This window comes from Arvicola amphibius, chromosome 6 (assembly GCF_903992535.2).
Source record: "Arvicola amphibius chromosome 6, mArvAmp1.2, whole genome shotgun sequence".
Taxonomy (NCBI): Eukaryota; Metazoa; Chordata; class Mammalia; order Rodentia; family Cricetidae; genus Arvicola; species Arvicola amphibius.
This window is the reverse complement of record NC_052052.2, coordinates 83,842,960-83,862,876: the sequence shown is the minus strand read 5'-3', so window position 1 is coordinate 83,862,876 and position 19,917 is coordinate 83,842,960. Positions and strand designations below refer to the sequence as shown.

The window sequence follows — 19,917 nt, the reverse complement described above, 5'->3', positions numbered from 1 at the left end:
TTATTTTTTTAAAAAATAGTTATGGTTATTGGTCAAGAAGATATGTTACTCTGTGTTAGTCAGAGTGAAAATGTTCCCAAATCAATCTTTTTAACCCCTCTTTTCTAAACTCAGATATTTCTGATTCTTATGAGTCTAGGCTATAATCAATCTGTTCCTATGAATAAGGTCTATGTAGGTGATATACTGAAGTGTGTTTTGTATGTACTTGTATGGTACATATATGTGTTCTTGTGTCTGCATTAGGAGCATGTATAGTGTATGTGTATATATGTGTGCACGTGTGTTCACACATGTGGCATATGCATTTGCATGACGTGTATGGCTCTCACGGGGACCGAACACTGCTTGCAGGGGCATGTCTAACCTCTGCTCTGCTCTCACCCCTGCAGGTCTGCAGTACCTTAGAACCCAGTCCCTTGTTTGCGTCCACCGTTTGAAGCTAGAGCTGCCCATTTCCCCTGGCTGGATGGAGTGGCCACAGCAAGATATCTCCTTGTCCAGAAAAGATGCCTGGACCCAGACGTACCCACCTAGGAGGAGGATCCGGTGTGCCCAGGTCCAGGGTGCAGGTAAGCCTGTCTGCCTGTGGGCTAGGTTTAGGAGGTTGGGCTGCTCCCGCTAAGGGTAGCACTCATGACTCAGGGATGGAGTGGAGATGAAGAGCAGGACAGGCTTCAGAAAACACCAGGGTTTAAATAACCCACTGACCTTTATGGTATGTGGCTCATTTGCATCTGACCATGTGTTTGCTAATCTCAGGTAGACTTCTCCAGTTTCTGCTCCACTGTCTCCACTCCACCCAGCCCCCATGTCCAGCTCAATTTATGACATCCAATTTCTTGTCCTCAAAAGGCAGGTCTGTTGTCCATAACTGCTTTTGGCAATGGGACAGGCCTTGAGGGAAAACAAAGGGTAATGAATGGTCTTTGGGGACAGACAGGCTTGAGTTCAAATTTTGGCTCTGCCTGTTTATAGCTCTGCAAATCTTGGGCAAGCTGCTTTCCCTTTCCACCTGATTTCTCCCTGGCAAATTGGAGCTAATACTTTTTAGACTTACTGTGAAGTCTAAATGACATGTGTGTGAATTGCTCAACTTGGCTCCTGGCACTATAGTGCCAAGTTGAGCAATTCATATATATATATTCATATATATATATATATCACATATATACATACATATTCACACACACACACACATATATATATGTGTATATATATATATATATGTGTATGTATGTATGTATTCTTGAATCCCCTTAATCTTATCTTGAGCAGCTCACAGAACCACAAATATCCACTGGCAATGAAGTCGGTACCAGCAACAAACTCTTAACACTTCCCATTTTTAGGTTTATAGGAGACCAACAGCTTTCTTTCCCACAGTGGCAGCAGAGATTTGCAGAGCAGATGTCTTGGTGTGAAACTGCTCCCTCGAGGTGTCTCATGAATGTTTGCCGACAAATCCAGTCAAGGGTTGACCTTCCTTCTATCTGCCTTCCTGCGCCAGGTTGGGAAGATTGCGAGGCCCTACCCTGCACTGTGTCTGCAGATGGCGAGGCTTGCTCGCTCTTCTATCTGAAGGCACCAGGCTGCAAATGGAAAGCCCCGAGGCTAGAAGGAGCAAGCTGCTCCTCTCTGGACCTGTGCAACTTTGTTCTCATGTAAAAGGAGGCTCAAGAGAGCCATCCAGGCTGCAACCTGGTATGGGCGGCCTGTCTGTATGTAGTTTCATGTTCCCCGATCCCATGCCCTCATGGGCCACTCCGGAGGGCAGGCACACCTTTGCTCTAGGTTGGTCTGGCGATTACAGGTCTGAGCTTCAAAGCCGGTTACAAACCTAACTAATTGCAGCCTGGGGGAGCTGGGCGAGCAGGCCAAGCTTGCTCAAGTGGGCAAGCCGGGCGGTGGGGCTGTAGCTGCGTTGTCACCTGCAACTTGAAGTGCGGATGTTGGAGCTAGGGTTTCTGCGGGATCACCCGGTAGTCCTCCCTGCTCCAGGAGCCCACGCCTCCCCTCCCGGATCTGGCCCGCGTCAGCTGGGTCAGGTGGAAATCTCCCCATTCAAACCAGCGCGGGCCAATCAGGGACTGGCGCGCCCGGCCGTTCCAACGCGCGGCGCAGCCGGCCCGGGATCCTGGCGGGAGGAGGTGGGGAGACGGTTTAGTCTGCTGTCTGGGGTCTCTGCAGCCGCACAGCCACCGCCTGGGGACAGACCCTCCTGCCCTGTAACAACGGGGACGCCATGGAGCGCTCCCTGCACCGCGTCTCCCTCGGGAGCCGGCGCGCCCACCCGCACTTGTCCTTCTATCTCACCACCTTTGGTAAGTGCCTCTGGGTCAGGCTGCCAAGTGGACTGCTTTCTTGCCAGAAAGGCAAGCACCCACCATGGCAGGGAGATTTTGAGCATGTGTTCTTCCGTTCGGAACGTTTTCTGGCCTCTTCCTCCAGGCTCAGCAAGTCAATGGACACCACCTGCTGCCTGGCCGCAGCTGCCAGCTGCAGTTGGTTCTGCCTCACTTGGCTGGGATAATCATGCTGCAGTTCATCTTTCAGAGGCCTGCCTTGTAACCTCGGATCTCCCCATTAGCCAGCTCTCAGGTTAAATCAGGATCTAGTTACTGTGTCTTGACAGCTCAGTCACCTGCTTCCTTTGGTGCAGTGAATTCATGGGAAGGGTCAAGTCCAGGCTGCTGTCTTGTGGGTCCACTTTGGAGGCTGTAATCTAATTTCCCCCACTAGATATCTAACTCATGGTCAGTGGAGACGGGAGCTGTCTCTTCTCCAAGACTGACCTTAGGAGAGCATCCGTGCTGAAGTGAACAGAAAGGGACAGTAGGCCCTAAAAGTCCCAAAGTTGCAGATTCTTTGCTCCTCCAAATCCCAGTAAGACAGCAGCTGTCCAAAAGGCCTGTGCAAACCTGGTCTTCCAAGGAAACATAGTAAGCCTGGCGCAGCTCTTCTTTTTCTCCCTGCCAGGAGGGACTCGGCCCTCAGCAAAGTGAGAACTCCTGAGAGGAGTGTCTTTCTCTAGCTGGCGGTGGGCTGGGTCCCTGAGTGCAAGCCTTCCCAACCATGCCGTTTTAACTTGTGCACAATTTCTTTATGGAGTGGTTACTGCAACCGAAGCAGACTTTATCCCGATTTCAAAGGCAGAGCACACAAGGAATTGGGTCCTCAATGGGGTTCTTGGCTTCCCTGCTTTCTAGCTTATCCCAGTACAGCACATTAGGTTCGTCAGTTTGCTGCCCTCCTGCCCTAGCAGGCCTCCACTGGTCCTGGTGCTGGAGGAGGAAAAGGAGGAATTTACTATCCCTGCGTTTGTTGAGCGCCCACTAGGTGCATGACTTGTCCCCAGTATGCCACCTGAGTTGCCTCATTTAATGTTCCCAAACCCTACAAGCCAATCTTATTAATCCCAGTGAGACACAGGGCTCTCGGAGACTAGGGAGATTTCCAGCTGAGAGGGTCAGGGAGCTATAAGCTTTTCCAGGCCTCCATCTGAAAGTTAATAAAGCTACTTTAGTTTACATTCACCGGGTAGCTCCACCTGTTCATTCCTAATTTTATCAAAATTGACATCATTCTGCGTGCACAGTTTTGAAACACAGTTCTTTCCACAGCTGGTGATGTGAAACATCCACGCTGTGTTCCTTTGTTCAACTAGGGCAGGGGAGGGTCCAGTCCCAGCAGGGCGTGTTCCAGGCTGGCCATCGTTTCCGGGTTAGGAACGATGGCTATCAAGTGGATAGCTTCTTGGACCCGTGGCTGTTACCTGAGTGTGCAGGAGGCAGGTAGGAACTGAGGAGAAAGGGGAGCCCCCTGCTTGTTTTAAGGAGTTTCTTCTTGGATCTTTTTGACAATAATCTGAATGCTTGAAAATATTTCCAGGTCTGTTTCCTGGGCGCCATTTGCCATGGTGACCTTATTATTGGGCTGCTAAATGTTACTGGGCACTGAATGATCTTTCCTTATGCTTCATGGTGATTCTTGTTAGTGGTTACCAAACAAGCCCAGAAGCACTTTTGGACTTTTAGTTGTGGTGGTGGAGACTGAACCCAGGGCTCAACACTAGGCAAATGTTCTACCCCATTGGGTTATGCCCCACCCTAGCACGCAGGTTCCCAGGGTCCTCTTCTTATGCCAGTACCAGGGTGTTTTCAGTACTGTAGCTCTGTAGTAGAGTTTGAAGTCAGGGATTGTGATGCCTCCAGAAGTTCTTTTATTGTACAGGACTTGTTGGCTATCCTGGATTTTTTGCTTTTCCATATGAAATTGAATACTTTTTTTTTTTTTTGAGGTCTTTGAAGAATTTTGCTGGGATTTTGATGGGCATTGCATTGAATCTGTAGATTGCTTTTGGTAAGATTGCCATTTTTACTATGTTAATTCTGCCTACCCAAGAGCATGGGAGATTGTTCCACTTTCTGTGTCTTCTTTACTTTCTTTCTTCAAAGATTTAAAGTTCTTGTCATATAAGTCTTCCACTTGTTTGGTTAGAGTTACTCTGATATATTTTATGCTATTTGTGGCTATTGTGAAGGGTGTTGATTTTCTGATTTCTCCCCCAGCCCTTTTATCATCTGTGTACGTGAGGGCTACTGATTTTTTTTTTTTGAATTAATCTTGTATCCTACTACATTACTGAAAGTGTTTATGAGTTGTAAAAGTTCCTTGGTAGAACTTTTTGGATCGCTTATGTCAACTATCATATCATCAGCAAAGAGTGAGAGTGTGACTTTTTTTCCCATTTTGTATCCCCTTGATCTCCTTTTGGTGTCTTATTGCTCTAGCTAGGACCTCAAGAACTATATTGAATAGATTTGGAGAGAGTGGACAGCCTTGTCTTGTTCCTGATTTCAGTGGAATCGCTGGGAGTTTCTCTCCATTTAGTTTGATGTTAATGCCTTAATTATGTTTAGGTATGTTCCTTATACCCTGCTTTCTCCAAGACCTTTATCATGAAGGGATGTTGTATTTTATATCAAAAACTTTTTTTGGCATCTAATGAGATGATCATGTGGTTTTTATTTTCAGCTTGTTTATTTGGTGGATTATGTTGACAGATTTTTGTATGTTGAACCGTCTCTGGCATGAAGCCAACTTGATCATGGTAGATGATGGTTCTGATGTGTTCTTGGATTCGATTTGCCAGTATTTTAGCATCAATGCTCATGAGTAAGAATTGGTCTGTAATTCTCTTTCTTAGTGAAGTCTTTCTGTGGTTTGGGTATCAGGGTATTTGTAGCCTCATAAAAAGAGTTTGGTAATGTTCCTTCTGTTTCTATTGTGTGGAATAATTTGAGGAGTATTGGTATTAGCTCTTCTTTGAAAGTCTTGTAGAATTCTGAGCTGAAACCATCAGGTCCTGGGCTTTTTTTGGTTGGGAGACTTTTGATGACTGCTTCTATTTTTTTCAGCAGTTATAGGTCTGTTTAATTTGCTTATCTGGTCTTGATTTAATTTTGGTATATGATATTTATCCAGAAAGTTGTCCATTTCCATTAAGTTTTTCAATTTTGTAGAGTACAGGTTTTTGAAATATGACCTAATGATTCTCTGTATTTCCTCCATGGAGAGACTCTGTCTTAAACAAACACAACACAACAAAAACAATAAGATTCAGGTTCAGCAAGAGAGTGTCTCAAAGGAAACAAGACAGGGAGCAATAAAGGAGAGCAGCTTACATCCTTCTTTGACCTCTGCATGTACACACATAGGTGCATACACGTGTATACACCACACGCATACTCAATAAACAATCAAACATTTAAAAATATGTTTTTAAAGCAAGCTTTTTTTTTTTTTAAAAAAAAGCAAGTACCATAGCTATATGCTTTTATTTTTGGACCTTCTGATTAATTTCATGAATCTGCTACTTTGACACCACCCACATACCACACAGACTTGGCTACTTTGCTTTGTAGTAAGTTTTGAATCCCCAAAGCACAAATCCTTTAATTTTCTTCTTCTTCAATGTTATTTGGTTGTTCTCGGTTCATGGAATTTCTGTATGAATTTAGGTACAATTATTTGATATAGAAAAATCCAATTCATAAAACTGTTGGATACTTGCAGAAAATCTTCTTGGAAGGATACCAACCTTTTAGCTTGCCCAATAAGCCTCATCATTGCCCTCCCTGGAGTCTCTAGCATCCTGGAAATGGCAAGCGGTGGGAAGAGTGCACAGGGTACCTTTGCTCCAGGGTATCTGGGCTGGGAGATGGTGGACAACCAGTGGATGTGTTCTGAAGGCTGAGGGCAGTGATGGGCATGGATGACACCATCCATCTCTCTTTAGGAATGCCACTGCCACTCAACCAGAAAGGTAACAGCTGCGAGAGCAGTCCCAAGGTAGGCTGGCTCATCAGAGGGAAGCTTCTGAAGGCAGAGAAGCCTGAGGGATGACACACATTTGCTAACTGTTCTTTCTTCTTCCATGATTGTCGTGGTAGTGGTTTTAACTAGGGCCCTGCCTTCCTGTGTTCTGCCTCTCTTTGAAGCCACAGAGAAAACTAATCTGGTTTTGTACTGAGAATGAAACTCAGGACAGATGCCTGTCAGCTGCTCCCCGTGTTGGGCAGAGCAAGGTCAGCGCTCTGAACTGGAGGCCATTGACATGTTCGTGCCAACTGCCATCAGCCCTTGTTTCTAGCCCCATTGCCCCCAGTCTGGCAGATTCACTACGCTTGGCTCAGGAAACCCATCCATTTCTCTGGAGTTTGTGATTTGCTGGGCAGAGTCCTCAGCGTAGATTTGTTTTCTGTCATTTGTAGTCCATCTGCTTGGGAGTGTCGAGAAATTCCTCAATGTTGCTGACTGTTTCTAGCTCCTTGTTCTTCTGCAGTTCTTCCATGTATGTTCTTTTCCAGTCTTTTTTACTATGGTGTATGTCACTTATGCAAACAGCATCTCTGTATGGACGCAGACACACACACACACACACACACACACACACACACACACACACACACACACAAACTAGCTTAGACAAGCACCTGGCTTTCACATGGGTGCCAGGGATTCAAACTTTGGTCCTCACATATGGCTAGCACTTTTACTGTCTTGAGACATATCCCAGGTCCTGTTTTTGAGATAAGCTATTGCTGCATTATATATCTCAGGCAGGCCTCCTGCCTCTGCTTCCTGGGTGCTGGAATTACAGGCAAGTGCCACTGAGTTCAGCTTTGGCAATGTTTTCATTATTTATTTTGTGTTTTGGTTAGAGACTATCTTCTCAATCCTTCAGTTCTTTGCAACTTATTGAGATTTGCTTGCTGGCCAGCAAACCATCATGTATTATAGGAGCCTTGTATGTCCTTGCAGAGAACCCTGCAGTCGGGCGCATGCTCTCCTCGCGTGTCAGCTCAGGTCAGCTCGCTGTCTTGGCCCAGCGTTGGGCATCTGTATTCTTCTCTCTGTTTATCCTGACAGGTATCAAGAGAAGGCTGTTGCTGTTCCAGCTGTTGCTGCTCCAGCTGTAGTTCCGACAGGTATCAAGAGAAGGCTGTTGTTGCTCCAGCTGTAGTTATCAACTTGCCAGTTGATAATTTGGCAGTCCCTTGCCAGCGTCATTGTCAGCCCTTCCTTTGTACATTTCGAAGTTATGTTAAGAGCATACACATACAGATTTACAATTATTCCTTTTCTGGGGAGTAGAAACTTATTATGAAGCCTTTGATTGTGATGCGGCTTCTCATTATTTCACAGTCCACATTTCCTGGCACTGACATAGCTGCCCAGGCCCAGCCGTTGCCTGGCCTGTTTTTTTTTTTTTTTTTTCCGTCCTTCGACCTTCCATCCTGTGTCTTCATTCTTTAGGTGTTCAGTGTCTACTGCAAAAGGTTGGCGTGGAGGACTTTTCTCTCCTCATCATTCAGAGGTCACAGAAATGTCTCTTCTTTTGCTTGTCGGGTGCTAGAGTCACTAGCGGCTCAGCACAGTCTTTCTTTTTATAGACAGCATCTTGCTATGTTGCCCAAGTTGGGTTCCAACTTGCTACACAGCCCAGGCTGAGCTTGAACTTATGACAGGAACATGTCCTATGCCTGGCTCTTGGGATTAATTTGATTCAGTGTTAGGGACTGAGACTGTTTGAAATTGAGCTGCTTTTCTTTGAGGATCCGGGTCTGGTTCCAGTTTACTCTGTTTCAAAGGAGCAGCACTTTAGGGTCCCAGTGCAAAAAGCAGGGTTCAAAAGAACATCATCTTTTATCCCGTGACTTCTGGTCTCCAACCCTGTTTCTTGAGCCCTATTGGTCAGGCAACCCTGTTCAGCTCCTCATCACCAGGACTGAGAGCCACCCCATGCTGTGCACTGCAGCTGGTGGAGTCGCAGAGTGACCTGCAATGGTCAGTTCTCTCCCACCCTGTGGCTCTCACATGTCAGACTCGGGTCCTCAGCTTGGCAGCAAATGCCAAACCCACTGGGCTTCAGAGATTTTTTAAAAAGTGTTTATTTATTTTATGTGTGTGTGAGCCTGCATGTGTTCATGTGTTCCATGTGCATGCATGTGCTTGTGGAGGCCAGAAGATGGTGTGGGATCCTTAGAACTAGAGTTGCAGGAAGCTGTGAGTTCCCTGACAGGGACTGGGAACTGAGCCTTGGGGCCTCTGCAGGGGCAGACAGTGTTCTTAGTTACTGAGCTGCCCCCCAGTCCCCTCCCCAGATGTTTTCTGTCTTTTCTCCCCCACCTCGCCCTTGCCATTGCAGTGGCCTTCCTTGTGTCCCGGGCACTATGATAATTCCCACTGTGGACTGGGGGAGCTAGGAGTCACTGCAGCTCTCACAGACTCCAAACCCATGCTTTGTTCATAGCTCCGTGCTTCCTGTCTTGCATTTTCTGCCCTAAATGTGTTCTTCTGGAAAATTCTATTTGATCACTTAAAAAATAATGCAAGGGTAAACTTAATGAAAATAAATTGTGGGGCTGGAGAGATGGCTCAGTGGTTAAGAGCATTGCCTGCTCTTCCAATGGTCCTGAGTTCAATTCCCAGCAACCACATGGTGGCTCACAACCATCTGTGATGAGGTCTAGTGCCCTCTTCTGGCCTGCAGGCATAGACACAGACAGAATATTGTATACATAATAAATAAATAAATATTTAAAAAAGAAAATAAACTGTGAATTCCTTTGTGTGTCATAAAGCTGCCAGTATGTGTATAAGAGCTGCCCATTGTCACATGGAACTACAGACAAAGCAGTTGCCGTGTGAGACAGACACAGGTGCTGCAGAGTGTACAGAGTGCTAGAAAGAGGACATTTGCGTACTGAGATTGTATGACTTTTATGTATGATTAAGAAATAGTTATAGTAAAATGAAAGGGAAAATCGCAAAAGGCAGAATAACATGAATTCTCTGCACACAACAGCAGTGTGTACAAGTGAACGTGGTGGATGAATTCTCTGCACACAACAGCAGTGTGTACAGATGAGCGTGGTGGGAAGCCATTCGTTGTGAGGATGAAGCACTGAGCAAATGTGTGTCTTGTCCTGGGGTTGGAGTGGACAGTTCTGCATTTGAGTTTAAGCAGAAGTAGTTACAGTTGAGCAGCTCTTTGTTTGCATGTGTGTAGTGTGGGTGTGTACGTGTGTGCACATATGTGTGTGTGCACATGTGTGTGAGTGGGTGTGCATGTGTGTGTATGTGTGTAGGCCCAGGTTTGACACTGGTTGTCTTCCTCAGTTGCTCTCCACTTTATTAAGCGAGACCTTTGGCTGAGCTGAAGGCTCACAGACTTGGCTATTCTAGCTAGTTAGCTAGCTCTGGGATCATGGGCAGTAACCATGCCTGCCGGGCTTTTTATGTAAACTCTTAGGATCCAATCTCTGGTTTTCTTTTTTTTTTTTTTTCTTAGAAGAAAGGATTTATACACCGAGTTATTTTCCTCCACTCCTGAATACCCAAAGCTGAAGGCAAGTCACACTATCAGGTCTATCACATAACACATACGCCATTTTCTTTCCAGTCACAGTCACATGGAAAACCAAAGTCTCATTGCTACATGTGATCCCATAAGAAAGAACAAAACCTTGAGAAACAAAAGAGTGGTGTTTTCTTTTTCTTTTCAGCTTTTTTTTGAGATGGAGTCTCTCCATGTGGCCCAAGCTGGACCTGGACTTCTGATCTTGCTGCCTCAGCCACACAAGCACAGACAGCCTGAGGCAGGCATCACCTGAACTCATTCTCTGCCCATCTGGACTAGCTGCAGGCCCTGGTCCTTCCTGAGAAGGATGAAAAAGCAAAACAGACAAAATCCAAACACTAAAGACCATCAAACTGTCCAAAGCCTTTTCATAAATGACAGCGTTCTTCTCCAGGAGAAAAGTCTTATTTAAAAAATGTGGATTTAAACATAAAAATGTGAATCTGCACACAAACTGCAATGGTTTCACTCCCATATGAAATCAACCCTAGTATCATTCTTGCCTTTTGCTTTTATCATACTGGAGACTTGTTTTTGTCCAGGAAATCTGTCAAAGGGTAAATCTGATTTAGATGTTTCTTTCACCTCAAATTATAATGATATTTGGAATTTACTATTAGTCTCTACTGTGCTTATAATAGTGTTAAAACTGGCAGACTTAAAAAAACCCCAAAACCTGAAGTCACCCACATTTGGTATTTGATTTGTTGTTTGGAGCTTTAAAAGGAAGAATCCACGATGCATAACCTATTCACCTTTTCAAATTAACCATCTTCCTTCCACTTGCAAACGGTATCCTTCTACTGAAGCCAAGTGCAGCAGAATAGCCAAGCCCGGTCGGTGTCCTCCTGAAGTCAGCAGGACAGCTGCACCCTTGGACTTCTCGGTGCAGTCTCCATTCCAAACCACGGAGGTATCTGTAGAAAGCATCCGCACTCCACTAGGGAAGTGGCTGGATGAAAAAACCAGGATGCCCACTGAGAAGACAACATAGAAACTCTTGCTATATCCTGAGTTCAGAATTCTGAGCTGAATATAAAAGCACCTATGGTCACGAAAATATTCATCCTATGTGCTAAGGTTTCTCACGCGGTCCAGCACAAGTACTCCATCTCAAGCGGGAGGCCCGCCCCGGGCCCGGAGGCCAGCTGCCCGGGAAACGCCTCACTCCGCCATCTTCGCTCCTTCTCCAATCCAATCTCTGGTTTTCATGCTTGGGCAACTTGGAGCTGTATCCACAGAGCCATCTCCTCAGGCCCTCTATCAGCACTTTTTATTAAGAAAATGAAAGAACTGAAAATACAAAAAGTCTTCCATTCTTAGTTATAATAAGTATTTTTTAACACTGTATTTTTTTTTCTTTCTTCAATTCTTAAAACTGAAAAATTACCTCAGAATTGAGATCAGACTTAATTGCCCTTATTGTGGGGGCAATTCATCCCAGTGTTTATTATCCAAACTGAACAACTTCTATCTCACTGTTTGTGTGAGTCTGGAATTTGGAAGTAGCTAAGAGGAATGGTTTTTTTCAGAGTTCCTCACAGGGCAGAAGCCAAGACATTAGCCAGGGCCTCTGTTATCTGAAGGTATGAAGCAGCTAGAGGTCCTTCTTGGAGAGAGGCCTCCATTCCCTGCTGCCCATTGTTAGGAGACTTCTGTCTTTCCTCACTTTGTCCTCTTCGTGGGCTGTTGGCCTTGCACAGGACACTGGCAGCTGGCTTTTTCCTGAACGAGCCATGCAGATGTGAGAGCGAGAAAAACACCAGGAGGACAGAGAGCCAATTTTAAAATGGACACGGGATTGTTTGATGGTTTAAACATTTAAAACTACTATTGTTCTTCTTCTTCTTATTGTTATGTGTGCATGTATGAAGAGTGTGTGTGTGTGTGTGTGTGTGTGAGAGAGAGAGAGAGAGAGAGAGAGAGAGAGAGAGAGAGACTCTGTGTGTGCCACAATGCATGTACAGAAGTCAGAGAACGATATTCAGCGATATTCAGGGGTTGGTTCTCTCCTCTCAGATCATCAGTCTCCTTGGCAAGTACTTTTATTTACTGAGCCATGCTGACAGCCATATTTATTATGATAGGCATATTTATTATTTATTTACTTATTTGTTTTTTTCTAAAGTGTTTTTATTTTTAAAATTCTGTGTAAAGTGCTAAGTTTCATTGTGGACACTTTTGAACACAATTTTATTTTGTTGATCCTCCTCCCTTCTTCCCATCTCCCTGCTTCCCCTCTTCCCCACCTGTCCTTCTGTCCCAAGTCACACGTATTTTCTTATCTGCCCACCCCTCATCTATTTTTCCTTTCTCATAGTTCTTGTTCTAGTTTCATGACCTATACTACACACATGCTCACACATATTTCATATATACACGTGTGTGTGCATGCACACCCATGCATGTACCTCCCCCTTCCTCCACTGAAAGCCCTGATCTGTGTGTGAGAAGGAGCAAGCGCCTCTGAGTCTTAGTTACAGCACTCTGTAAAATGATTTCCCACTCCATTCATTTTCTTGCAGTTTTCATAATTTCCCTTTTCTTTCTGGTTGAGTACAATTGTATTGTGTACACATACCATGTTTTCATTATCTATTCCTCTCTTGGTGGACATCTAGGCTGATTTCATTTCCTTACTGTTGTGAATTGAGCAACAAAGAGATCCGTAAGTGTCTCTGTAGTAGGAAGTAGAGTCTTTGGGTGTATGCCTAGGAGTGGTACACTGGTCATCTGATGGTCTGTTTCTAATGTCAGAAATCTCGGTGGTCTCCAGCATGGATGCACTGCTTTCCACCCTCACCAGCAGTGGTCAGTGTTCCTCTTTCCCCACATCTCTGCCAGCATTTGCTGTCCTTTGTTTTCTTAGTTTCTCTCTTTTTTATTAATATTGGCCAATTTTGTACATGTATATAATGGATTCTAATTACTCTCTCTTCCACCCCCCACCTTTTTCTGTTTTTTTAAGACAGTATTTCTCAGTGTAACAGCCCTGGCTGTCCTGGATCTCCCTTTGTAGATTAGACTGGCCCTGAACTCACAGATCCACCTGTCTCTGCCTCTGGAGTGCTGGGATTGAAGGTGTGCACCACTACCACCCAGTATTTTTTTTTAAATCTCCCACCTAACAATCCCACTCTGCCATCCCTGTTCTCCTCCCAGGTTCATAACTTTTGGTTCAGTGACTTATCTAGTTTAACCAGGGCCACTTGTGTGGATTGGAAGCCTCCATTGGAGTCTGGTGGGGTCATGAGTGAGCACAACTGAAGGCAATGGCCTCCCCTCTCCCTGAATCTATCAGTACAAATAGTTCTTCAGTGAAGAGTAGGGTCTCCTGAGCCCCGCTTCCATTCATGCCCGACTGTTTCTTTCCCCACACACATCAAAGCCTTTCTAATTTAACAGTGTACTTTATGCAAAATAACCAGTTCATATGAAATAAATCTACAGATCTCCAAAGATTCTAAAAAGCTTTTTAAAAAAGTTCTTTCAGAAAAGTATCCAACACACAATATCAAACTAACTATTTAGGTAATTGTTGCTCTCAATGAAACAGGGAAGCAGAAGAGCATGATTTGTTGTATACAATATAAAAATAGACACTGTTCCATCACCAGTTCTGGCCAGGACAGTTCATAGTGCGTTCACTTTCGGAGCAGGAGACCATGTCTTCTCCTGTGTGTCTCATGCTTGACTGTTGAGTGGCTTGCTCTGTGTAGCTCTGGTGCAGGCATCCACAGCTGCTGTGAGTTCAGGACCAGATGCTGGTGTATGTCCCAGAGGCTGACATCTCATAGTCATCCTCCCTGTCTTCTGGCTCTTTCTTTCTGCCTTCTTCTCTGCAATATTCTGTCAGCCTTAGAAATGGTCTTGTTCAAGGCTGGTCCTTTGTTTTCTTGATAATCATTGTGCCTGTGGTGAATTGGAATACTAAAATAATTTTAATTTGCCTTTCTGTGATAGCTATGGATGTTGTAAACTTGAAAAATATTTATGGGTCATTTGTGTTTCTTCTTTAGAGACCTCTCAGTTCATTTCATTATCTCATTTATTGACTGGCAGGATTTTTTTGGTATTTATTTTTTCAATTCTTTGTATATTCTTGATATTTATAATCATGAAAAAAGGATTTGGATAAGCATTTTTTCCAAAGCTGATATACTAACAGTGAACAGCGTGAGAAAAATTGCTCAATGGTGTTAGCTGCTAGAGAAGTGCCAATCAGACCCAATGAGAGCTGGATCTGCTGGTACAGTCCAGCTACTTGGAAGGCTAAGTTGGGAGGATTGCAAGCTCAAAACCCGACTGAGCTATAGAATGCATTCAAACCTAGCAAGGGCAATTTAATGAGACCTTGTTCTCCAATACAAAGTAAAAGGACTTGGGATGTAGCCCAGTGGTAAGTGATTGCCTGGTATGTAGTGAGTCTCAGGCTTTGATGTCTAATACCAAGAGATAAGTAAACTAAATTTCCCAAACCTTAAAGCCGAACAAGTCAAAATGAGCAAACAGAAAACAATGGGACAATGAAACAAGGAACCCATGAACAGCCCCACACTGAGGCAAAACAGCTGTAATTAAACAGAGAAACAATAAATGTTGAGATGATGAGGGGACATTTGAATGTCTGTATGTGGTTAGTAGTAATGTAAACAACTCAGCCACTTGAAAAGAGACTCTGGCAGTTTTCAAAAAGTTAAAGATGGAGTTAACATTTGACCTAGCAAATTCACCCCAAGCTGTATGTCTAAGAGGAATGGAAAAGTGCTTATGAATGTGTGTGTGAACTTGTATGTTGGACACTAAAAAACTAGTATATTAATGCTCCTGGTAACAATACTTATAGTAACTTCAAAATGGAACTAACCCAAATACTTATTGTAAACTGAAAGGATAAAGAAAATGTGGTTTATCTATGCAGTGGAATATTATTCGGACATAAAAAGGAATAAAGTATTGATGCCTATTACAACATATTTAAATCTTGGGACCATTATGGCAAGAGAAAGGAAACCAGACCCAGAGCACAGTGTAAGATTCCATTTATATGAGCTGTCAGAACAGGCAAATCCACTGAAGTAGAAAGAAATAATTATTTGGCAGGGTCTGGGGCAAGAGGGCAACTGAGAATGAAGCTCAGTCCAGCAGACACGAGAATTCTCCAGGGTTAGTGACCGGGAGCTGTGTCTGATAAACTGCCTGCTGTTTATCAGAGGACTGAAAGCAGAGCTGGTTAACATGCTCATTCCCTCTGAGTTTGAACCAGGGCTCCTGTGTAGATCAGATGGCTGACATAGGCAGGGAACTAGGACTGGCAGGGCTCCTTCCAACCATCCTCTTGAGACAGTCCTTAAAACTGGAGGGTGACTCTGTGGATGTCAGTCGTTGGTCGGGTTCTGTGTACACTGACATCGTGTGATAGAACCTGTGCTCATTCTCTCTCTCCCTCTCTCTGTGTGTATATGTATGTATTGTGTATCTGCCGTTGTCTACGCACTTGTGTACATGAGTGCGTGGATGTGGCGAGACCAGAAGTCCTCCACAGGCATCGTCCTCTATTGCTTTCTACATTATTGCTATTATTATAACTGCACTTGTTACTTTGACCCCGGGTCTTCCACTAAACCTGAAGCTTGATGATTTGTCTAGGCTGGCCAGACAAATTACCAGAGATCCACCTGTCTCTCTAGTACTGTGATTACAGATGCATGCTCACATGCCCACATGTCATGCACCCTCTAAATCCTTACCTTTCCACCCCAGGAGCTGAGGACTGAACCCAGGACCTGTTATCTCCTAAGTAAATACTCTTCCTACTGAGTTAAATCCCCCCACCTTTGAATGGGAGGGCTTGGGATCTAAACTGAGGTCCTCATGCTTACGTGACCTATCTTTCCAGCTCTGTATAACAGTTCTTAGGTGAGCAGTGGTTTAGGGGGGGTAAATTGTTTTAGGGTGACTGTTACTTTATGTGAACTTTCTAGATGTATTCTTGACATACCCCAGAGTGGCAGGGACTCTGTTGAGGACATGTGTCTGCTGACCCTGGAGTCCAGGAAGGGGGTGTAGCCCAGATCTTGCTATATTCTGAGTCCGTCTCTGAGCTCTGTGCTGAGTTTGTCTTCCTGTGTTCTCCAGGGAGCAAAGCTTGCAGGACAGAATTTCTTTGGCCGCTTTCATTGCATAGTGCACAGTGCGCCTGTGCCCTCAGGCCTGTGCTAGAATTGGAGGTTGCTGCCCTCTCCACACTTTAAGTTTACTCCTTTAGCATCATCCCTGGCCTACCGGGGTCCTGTCTGTTCTTGCTTTGGGTCTGGGTCCCGGGTCCTGGGTACATCCTAACAGGCTCCTTGAGCACCCATTACCAGGAGGAAGAGATGGACATCTGTAGTCCTGGGTAACCGCCCTTTCCAATGTGAGCCTACCCCATGTCCTTACACAGCCCTGAGGCTGACTTCAGGCCCCCAGCCACGCTCTGAGTGCAGAGGGGGAAGCAGGACGATTGCAAAGTACAAAAATGAAGGAGGGGCCATATCTTGCTTGTTTTTTAATTCAGATCAGCCAAAGACTCAGGGTTCATCCTGTCTTCTATTTCCCCAGTGGTTCATTTTTTTTTTTAGATTTTTTTTTTTTTACTCTCCCAGCTCCTTGGTGGTCTTTTGGCTTCCTTCATTTTAAATTAATTTTTATGTATTGTTGTGTGCATGTGAGTGTGGGTGTGGGTGGCAGGGCATGCTTCTACTGCCCTGGGTATCAGACTCAGGTGCTTCTGCCTGCTCACCCATCTAGCCTGCATTCCCTTGCTTTTTTTTTTTTTTTAAGACAGGGTCTCTATATGTACCCATGTCTGTCCTTGAACTCACCATGTAGATCAGCTGTCTTGGAACTCAGAGATCCACTGCTCCTGCCTCCCAAGTGCTAGGATTAAAGGTTGTGCCACCACCGCCTGTTCCCCTTCCATTGGCTTCTTGAGTGAAGCTGTGGCACTTTATCCTGAGATGGTGGAGGAGGTGTCGCTGGGGGCTATGGGTTCTAACAAACTGCTGCACAGGAAGGATGCTGAGTTGGGCTCTGGGGTTACCCTGGATCTTCTTGGTCCAAGTTACTGTTTACACCAGCTACACTAACAATGTGACTTCAGGATCCCTGAGGGCTGGACATTTGATAGAGGAGGCTGATGGGGAAGGTGGGGGAGGCAAGTATGGCCCATTCTTGATCTAATCCTCATCTATGGGTCTAGGTGGCCTGATCAGGAGTCTGGAAGCTGGCTCTTTGCCTTGATCTTTGCCACTACAATGGAAAAGGCCCTTAGGCCCTCTTTGAGTACACACCCTTGGCTGATCTTATAGACTCATCAGAACTCTGAGCCAATCTTTGACCTAGACAGTGGTTTTCAACATTTGGGTCTCTACTCCCCCCCCCCCCACACACACACACAGCAAACCTCTATCTCCAAAAATATTCACAGTTCGTAACAGTAGCAAAAATAGTTATGAAGTAGCAACGAAAATATTTTTATGATTTGGGTCACCACAACATGAGAAACCGTATTAAAGGATAACAGCTTAGGAAGGTTGAGAACAACTCACTTAGGACCATTTTCTTCTTCAGGTCCAGCTTTGGCCTGACCTGTACACCTGTCCAATCTACTGTGTGTTCAGATCTGCCCTCTACCATGTTTGCCCAATAGAATCAATGGCCTATTTGTGTATGGGGATATGTCTTCATTTCTGGGAAGGGCTATTGGTAGGTTTTGTATAGTGTAGCAATTCTAAGGGCTTTGCAAATTGGAACATATTTGGGCTAGAGATAACTTTGCCCTGGCAGTGGTTTCAGAAACAAACAAACAACATTTCATGCTAAACCTAGTTGCTACTGGACTGGTGAGACCTGACCCATGCCTGCTGGCCACATCTGTTTCAAACTTTCCTCTCCTACCCTACCCTGGAACAGGCACTGGGGCTGCAGCAGATTTCTAGGCACTAGGGAGCCTGAGAGGAGCAATTTCAGAGACCTTGAGATAATTGTCCTGCAGGTTCCCAGGCATCCTTTGATCGCAGGACCTTATCACGCTCCAGTATCATATGATCACAGCCTGCAGTGCATTTTAACTCCGTCATTAGCCACAGACACTGTAGTCCTGGGAGAGAAGTGGGCAGTTGGGCCTGGAACTAGAATGGACCTCCTGGGCTTCTGAGGCCTGCATCCTGGTCAGGCGAGAAGTAAGAATTCTGATGGGAAGAAAGCTAGAGTCTGATTAGCTTGTGGGTTGTACCATGTGAGGATCAAGGCGTTCCGGGTTACTGTGGCTGGGGGCCTCAAGGAGAATTTCGAAACACAGAACTTGCTTCTTTTTGTTATCTAAAGACTACTTGCTTGTCTGCTAGTCAGTAATGAAGCCCAGGCCTCAGGCACCAGCCCACACAGAGGATACACACAGAGATGAACAGCTGGGATAGTGACAGCCCGAGGAGTGGCTGAAGGACTCTGGGAGTAAATGTGCCAAGACACACCTATAGAGGTCCAAAGACAACCTTGGATGTTGGTCCTTGATTGCACTTTGCTTGAAACGTGGTCTCTGTTGTGTTGGCTAGTTTCAGGTCAGCTTGACACAGCTGTAGTCATCTGAGAGGAGGGGCCTCAGGTGAGAAAATGCCTTCGTAATTAATGATTGATAGGGAAGGGACAGCCCATTGTGGGTGGGGCCACCCCTGGCCTGGTTGTCCTGAGTTCTATAAGAAAGCAAGGCTGAGCAAGCCATGGGAACCAAGCAAGCAGCACCCCTCCATATCAGCGACTGCCTCCAGAGTCCTGCTCTGAAACCTTCAGTGATGGAGTACTCTGTGGAGGTGTAAGCCAGATAAACCCTTTCCCCAAGAAGTTGCTTTCAGCCATGGTGTCTCGTCACAGCAATGGCAACCCTAACCAAGACATTTGTTGGCCCTCAGGCTTCTGGGAATTTCATCTCTACCTCCTGTCTCCTGTAGGAACATGGTGGTTACTGACACACTCCTGTGGCTTTATTATGTGGGTTCTGGGTTGGGGATCTGAACTCAAGTTCTCACACTTGGACATCAGTGCTTTACCCAATGAGCTATTTCTTCATATTAACCTGAAACATCATTTTATTTTTCTTTTACTTAAATAGAAATGGGAGAAGCCAGACACAAACAACCACCCCACTAGAGTCTCCATTCTTTACCCACCCCCTATCATCTTTCCATCTTTCCTCCCCTCTTTGATATTCATCTATCTATCTTTGTGGTGCTGAAAATTGAACCCAGGACCTTGCATGTATGCTAGGTGAACACTCTAGCACTGAGCTATGTGGGCCTTTGTGTGTGTGAGAGAGAGAGAAAGAGAGAGAGGGACGGGGGGATCTTGCTATGTAACCAGGGCTTGCCTTGAACTAGAGATCCTCCTGCCTTTACCTCCTGAGTGTTGTAATTTTAGTTATAAAAATGTTGTTGTTCCACTCCTCCATTGCTGGTGGGAATGCAAGCTGCTACAGCCGTTTTGGATGTCAGGTTGGCGATTTCTTAGAAAATTAGGAAACAACCTTCCTCATGACCCAGTAATACCACTTTTGGGTATATATCCAAAGGATGCTCAATCATGCCACAAGGACATGTGCTCAGCTATGTTCATAGCAGCATTGTTTGTCATAGCCAGAACCTGGAAACAACCTAAATGCCCCTCAACCAAAGAATGGATAAGGAAGATGTGGTATATTTACACAATGGAGTACTACACAGCTGAGAAAATAATGACATCTTGAAATTTGCAGGCAAATGGATGGATCTAGAAAGCATCATATTGAGGGAGGCAACCCAGACCCAAAAAAACAAATATCACATGTACTCACTCATAAGTGGCCGTTAGACATAAAGCAAAGAAAACCAGCCTACAAATCACAATCTCAGAGAATCTAGATGACAACAAGGACCCTAAGAGAGACATACATGGATCTAATCTACATGGGAAGTAGA

The 19,917-nt window shown here is 45.0% G+C and overlaps 1 protein-coding gene across 2 annotated transcripts in view; it reads left to right on the top strand.

The window, feature by feature from the left end:
* The first annotated feature begins 469 nt into the window (after positions 1–469).
* The window catches only part of Rgs3 (regulator of G protein signaling 3), a 120,917-nt gene continuing 101,469 nt past the window's right edge, over positions 470–19,917 (top strand). Inside the window, exon 1 of one of the 2 annotated variants that reach the window (XM_038333010.2) lies at positions 470–572. In XM_038333010.2, coding sequence (XP_038188938.1) covers positions 470–572 — 103 coding nt within the window. Of the gene's footprint in view, positions 573–2,245; positions 2,325–19,917 lie in introns of those variants that run through there. The other variant, XM_038333011.2, reaches the window with a different exon arrangement.